The sequence below is a fragment of the Carlito syrichta genome, unplaced genomic scaffold (genome assembly GCF_000164805.1).
Source record: "Carlito syrichta isolate Samal-C Ts95f unplaced genomic scaffold, Tarsius_syrichta-2.0.1 Scaffold309200, whole genome shotgun sequence".
NCBI lineage: Eukaryota > Metazoa > Chordata > Mammalia > Primates > Tarsiidae > Carlito > Carlito syrichta.
Window position 1 is genome coordinate 333212 of NW_007253296.1, and position 5973 is coordinate 339184.

Sequence of the window (5973 nt, forward strand, 5' to 3'; positions counted from 1 at the left end):
CTCCCCCAGGCCCGGCGCGGGCGCTTGGCGCGTCCCGGCCCGCGGAGCGATGCCGGCAGTTTAGGATTCAAAGCCTCTCTACTCGAGTTCTCTCCTTTTTTTTTGTTTCTGTTTAAAGAGGGGGGCAAATCTCAGTGGTGGGCAGCCTGGCACGCACACACTCGCCCTCATACCCCAACAAAAGCAGATGCACTTTGACTTCTGACAGCTCTACCTCAAGCCCGAGAGAACTCCGCGGCGCTTTCCCCGCAGCCCGAGCGCGCCCAGTCGTCGTCGTCTTCTCCGTCTCCGCTTTATTTACCCACTTCCGTTCCCGCCGCTGTTCTCCGTGACCTTCACTCCTCCGCGGGCTCAGGGCAGAAGGGTCTGCAGGAGGCTCCTCTTCCTCGCCCGGGGAGGCTGAGGCGGCGCTGCTCCGCACCGGGGTCCTGGGACTCCCCGGCTTCACACTCCGCCTGGGCGCCCCCCGCCCCCAGCAGTCTCGCGTCCCCCCTTTTGATTTCCCGGTGCGGGTTTTGGCTTGCCCAGCCGTGCGCGTCTCCTCCGTCTGGAGGGCTGGGGAGCCCGTGCCGGTGGTCTTCAGGAGTCATTCCCTCGGCTCTACTTTGCCCCCCTCTCTCTCCGGGCCTCACCAGACCAAACCAAAGACCATGGTTCACTGTGCCGGCTGCAAAAGGCCCATCCTGGACCGCTTTCTCTTGAACGTGCTGGACAGGGCCTGGCACGTCAAGTGCGTCCAGTGCTGTGAATGTAAATGCAACCTGACCGAGAAGTGCTTCTCCCGGGAAGGCAAGCTCTACTGCAAGAACGACTTCTTCCGGTGAGTACTGCCCTCCCGCCTCCGGGGCGTCCTCCCCGCGGGCCCTTCCCGGCCGGCTTCGGATCAGAGGTTAGCGTGGCCCGGCGGCCGAGCCGGGAGCTGCCCCCGGAGCGACCGGCCAGGTCCCGCGGGCGCCCGCCTCTCCGCCAGCTGGCGCGCTGGGCGCCCGGGACGCGGCCCTGCTTGCGTCCCGGACACTGTGGGTCTAGGCTTGGCTTGGCTGCACGTGCCTGGGAAGGAGGCGGCTGAGCCCGCATCGGCCCAGATCCCCCGGCAAGCGTGGAAGACACAGGGCAGCCTCGGGCCTTGTGGCCTGGACTCCTGCTTTTCCCGGAGCCAAGCTCGGCAGCAACCGCATTCCCGGGGCTTCCCGGGAGTCTCGCCCTACAGGCGGCGCTTAGAAGCCGGGCTCGCTCCCGGCCACTGCCTTTTCCGACTTTGAGAGGTCTTGGCAGGAACTGCGGAGTCTTTTGCTTTGAGTGTCGGGGCCACCCGCCCTGTCAGCGGCAGGAAAGCACTCGGCCTCGAGGCCGACCCTGCATGCCCGGGATCTTCTCGAAGCCGGACCTGCCTGCAAGCGCAGACCAGGACACACTGCTGCATTGTAGCCTGTGAATTGCCCGAGTTTTTCTGCTTCCCTGGGGGCCTGCGGTTCTGTCTCGGCCCAATGCCGACTGGGACTCTGCCGCCACAGCGGCCACTTCCTTGCTGAAATCCGGGGGAAAGCCAAGACCTGGCTCGTCGGAGCCGGGAGACTTCTCCCTACTCCCTCCCTCCGTTTAGCATTTGTGTAATATTCTCTTAAACTCGATGTTTTGCCTCTCCGTCCACACAAACACAAGTCCACAGGCGCGGATGCCAACCGTAATTCCACTGTACGGGTGTGAAATCTCCCAATTTAGCTGGTGACTTGGTCTCTGCTTATTTTCAGAGTTTGTAGTGATAGTTCAGACTAAGGGACAGGGAAGAGGAGGGATCCGGGGCCGCTTTGCCCAGAGGGCCAGGATGCGCTGCCTCCAGCCCAGCTTTGGGATCTGCGGCTCGGGTTGCGGAGAGCCGAGCTCTGTGCACGCTGCCTTTGCGGGAAGAAGCGCGGGCTGAGCCTCTGCGCCGGCTGCTCGGGTCTCCTCGGCAGGGACTGGGTCATAGTCCGAGCGCGGCGAGCTGTACCCGCGCCGTGGGTCCCCGCGGCCTGGCTTGCGCGGCCCGGCGCCTGCAGCCGGCTCGGCCACTCAGCACTCCGGTTTCCGCCAGCCTGCCCGACCTTGGGCAGCTTATTAATCTAGGGCGGGACTGGACTCCGCCAACCCGCAGTCTGTGCGCGGGTCTTTTTGCCGTGAAAGACCGGCGACTCTAGGAGAGAAAAGCCACTCCGGGCTCGTTTACATGGTGCTCCAATTCGAATTTGAGTTCTCTGAATCTGATCGGAAAAGTAGTGGCCCGTCATCTTCTCCGGGGCCACCGCCTTGCCACCTTTTTCTGGTGATGCTTCTTTACTCTGGGATAACGCTGAGCGGGAGGCTGGGGCTGGGGGGCAGCTTGGGCCCCTAACTCTAACCGTGTGCCTCTCCTTCCCGACTTTTCCCCCCGTGCCCCGCACTCCTCCTGCCGTCTCACCTAACGAACCGGCATTCTGCTTCCCTTTCTTTTTTGCCTGTCTCTCCCCTCTTCTTTACCTCCATCTGTCCTCCTCTCCTTTCTCCACTTCCTACTTTCCTCGCTCCGGTTACCGTCTTTCTTCCGGCCTCTGTCTCCCCCTGCCCCTCGCCTCCCACCCCCCACCCCCGCAGGTGTTTCGGTACCAAATGCGCTGGCTGCGCGCAGGGCATCTCCCCCAGCGACCTGGTGCGGAGAGCGCGGAGCAAAGTGTTCCACCTGAACTGCTTCACCTGCATGATGTGTAACAAGCAGCTCTCCACCGGTGAGGAGCTCTACATCATCGATGAGAATAAGTTCGTCTGCAAAGAGGATTACTTAAGTAACAGCAGCGTTGCCAAAGAGAACAGCCTCCACTCGGGTGAGGCCACGAGGCCTAGATCCTTGGCCACAGGCGGGTCCTGGGGGAGGAAGGCTCGGTTAGGCCCCTGCTCACCTGTCCCTTCCCTCTTCTCAGCCACCACGGGCAGCGATCCCAGTTTGTCTCCGGATTCCCAAGACCCGTCGCAGGACGACGCCAAGGACTCGGAGAGCGCCAACGTGTCGGACAAGGAAGGGGGCAGCAACGAGAATGACGACCAGAACCTGGGCGCCAAGCGTCGGGGACCGCGCACCACCATCAAAGCCAAGCAGCTGGAGACGCTGAAGGCCGCCTTCGCTGCCACGCCGAAGCCCACGCGCCACATCCGCGAGCAGCTAGCGCAGGAGACTGGCCTCAACATGCGCGTCATTCAGGTCAGGCCCGTCGGCGCCCTCTGTCTCTGAGAGGCCACGTGAGAGAGCCCAGAGTCTAGAGGGAAGTGAGTGGTGGAGGCTGGAGGGAATGCCCAGTCACACCCCGACCCTGCCGGACTTTGGAAACGCCGCCTGATGCGTGGTGCACATGGAAGTCCCTCTTCTTCTATCCACCCCTACATGGGTGATAGTGGCAGGGAGGAGTGGGAGCTCAGAACTCAGCATGGGGCTGGAGAAGGAGCACTGTTGAACAAAGCTACAAGGGTTGGGACCTCCTCTCTGCATATACCCCACCCCCACCTCAGTGGGAGATTGGAGAGGCCTCTGAGACCACTGAAGTCAATCAGTTCCTCTGGTTTCTGCAAAAAGTGATCTCCAAGTCCCTAACCCAAACTTTGTGGGTCTCTTGCCCCAGTTAGACAAGCCCCAGATCAGGGACTTACCCTCCAAAGAGAAGTGGTTTTTCTCTGGGAGTCAGTCCTGCCTCCAGAGGTCCAGAGTGGAATGGGGAGGAGAGGCAGGAGGGGAGGCCACATGGAGGCAGCTGGGCTTGTGCCTTGGAAAGTGAGACTGCATGAGTTTGGGGTTTGCTAGAGTCTCTGACTCAACCCTAGGTGTCCCTCATGGTGCCTGGAGGCTCTGTGAGAGTGTGTGTGCATGTGTGTGCAGGTGGCCCTCTGGGAAGCCCTGAGGCCTGTGGGAATCCATGCAAACCTGTGTGCATGAATGGGAGGTTGTGTGCCTGTGTCACCGTGAGATGCTGTGGATAATATGTTTGGCACTGTGAGATTGTGCATGAGTGTGAAAGGATATTGTGGGGTTTGGTGTCACTATCATTGGAAGCCTGTGTCTGGGTCTCTGTCACTATCATGGTGGGAGAAGACACTGCAACGGACAGTGAAATGGAAGCTTAGTGTGTGCCTGACACTGTTTCAGAGAGGTTTAGTGTTTGTGCACAGCCCCCAGAAGCTGTAACTGTGATAGTGTAACTGTTAAAACACAGCTAGACCCCAATTGCCTCCCCTGGGACAGGGCAGACTGCCTAAGTCTCCCTGTCAAAATCATGCTCACCATTGGCTCAGGGTCCGCCCTTGCGTGGTCCTACTCAGAGAACCACCACTACCCCTACTACCCCCCCACACACAGCCCAGGCGGCCAGCTGGGTGGTGGTGGGGTGAGGGGTTAGGCCAGCAGCCCCTGGGGTCGGGGAGAAAAGTCTCGTGGCCTCACCCCGCGCGCGTGTGCTTCAGGTCTGGTTCCAGAACCGGCGCTCCAAGGAGCGGAGGATGAAGCAGCTGAGCGCGCTGGGCGCCAGGCGCCATGCCTTCTTCCGCAGTCCGCGCCGGATGCGGCCGCTTGTGGACCGCCTGGAGCCGGGCGAGCTCATCCCCAACGGCCCCTTCTCCTTCTACGGAGGTGGGTGTGCGGCCCAGCGGCGGGGCGCGGCCGGGTCGGGACTGGCTTCGCTGGAAGCGGGTGGCAGCACGGGAGGCACTCTTCGCTCTCTGTAAAGAAGTGGGGAGTCAGGGATAGGAGGGCGAAGGATGGGGAGCAAACCTAGGGGAGGAGGTGGGAGGCTGAATGGGAGACTGGGTAGGGAGGCGGCGGCTCTGGGGTTTGACCCTAGCCTTTTCCCTGCTCCCGGGCCGCTAGGATGCCCCACAGGCGGCTTCTTCCCCGCGTGGCCCTCCTCAGCCCGCTCCAGGGCGCGCCTTCCCGCCCTTCGCGTCCCCCCACTCCCACGCTCGACCCAGGGGCGGGCTGTGACATCCTCCTCTCCACCGCTCCGCAGATTACCAGAGCGAGTACTATGGTCCCGGGGGCAACTACGACTTCTTCCCGCAAGGCCCCCCGTCCTCGCAGGCCCAGACGCCCGTGGACCTCCCCTTCGTGCCGTCGTCTGGGCCGTCCGGGACGCCTCTGGGTGGCCTGGAGCACCCGCTGCCGGGCCACCACCCGTCAAGCGAGGCACAGCGGTTCACCGACATCCTGGCGCATCCCCCGGGGGACTCGCCCAGCCCCGAGCCCAGCCTACCCGGGTCTCTGCACTCCATGTCGGCTGAGGTCTTCGGACCCAGCCCGCCCTTTTCGTCGCTGTCGGTCAACGGCGGGGCGAGCTACGGGAACCACCTGTCTCACCCTCCCGAAATGAACGAGGCGGCCGTGTGGTAGCGGGGTCTCGCACGGTCCGCGGAGTTCGTGGTTGTACAGAAATGAACTTTTATTTAAGAAAAATAGAAAAAAGAAAAAAAACATAAGCAAGTCCCCCTTTCCTCTGGTCTCGAGAACCATTTCTCCGTCTGGGGAAACCGGATGGGAACGGGGAACACGAAATAGGCTCCAAGTCCTCCTGGAGGTGGGACTGGGATCCGCGCACTGGCTGGCAAGGTGCAGAACTTGGGTTCCCCAAGGGAAATGCAGACCTCTCCTACCTCCCACTGGGACCCGGATCCGCGGACTGACCCCGCGGGCGCGTGCGCCTGGCAGGCGAGTGGCGACAAGATCTCCGCGGCGGCCGCAGGCGCGCACAGCCATTGGAGATGCCAGGAGCCGTGGGGAGGGAGACCGCGCGGCGCAGCTGGGAGTGGGAGGTGGAGTGGCCGGGACGCGCCCGGTCGGCCAGGAGGGTTCTAGCTCTGGGATGTCCCTTCCTAGCGTTGTCTCAGAGTTCAGCAACAGCGACCACAAACTCTTATAGCTTCAGAAACGCCGACCTGCTGTGCATCAGGTGGGACTATATATATATATTTTTTGTCTATCTG

General features: G+C 62.1%; 1 protein-coding gene across 1 annotated transcript; it reads left to right on the top strand.

Moving 5' to 3' along the window:
• Positions 1-117: 117 nt before the first annotated feature.
• On the top strand, positions 118-5773 carry LHX1 (LIM homeobox 1). Its single transcript, XM_008066947.2, has 5 exons — positions 118-820; positions 2611-2837; positions 2934-3211; positions 4462-4627; positions 5004-5773. The coding sequence occupies exons 1-5, from the start codon at positions 651-653 to the stop codon at positions 5381-5383; spliced, it is 1221 nt and encodes a 406-aa protein (XP_008065138.1). The 5' UTR covers positions 118-650; the 3' UTR covers positions 5384-5773.
• Positions 5774-5973: the final 200 nt, after the last annotated feature.

Bases quoted from the DNA above. Each gene is read 5' to 3' on its own strand.
- LHX1 (XM_008066947.2), top strand. From the start codon at position 651: ATGGTTCACTGTGCCGGCTGCAAAAGGCCCATCCTGGACCGCTTTCTC. The intron at 2,838-2,933 runs GTGAGGCCACGA...CCCTCTTCTCAG, and splicing joins AGAGAACAGCCTCCACTCGG to CCACCACGGGCAGCGATCCC. The intron at 4,628-5,003 runs GTGGGTGTGCGG...ACCGCTCCGCAG, and splicing joins CCCCTTCTCCTTCTACGGAG to ATTACCAGAGCGAGTACTAT.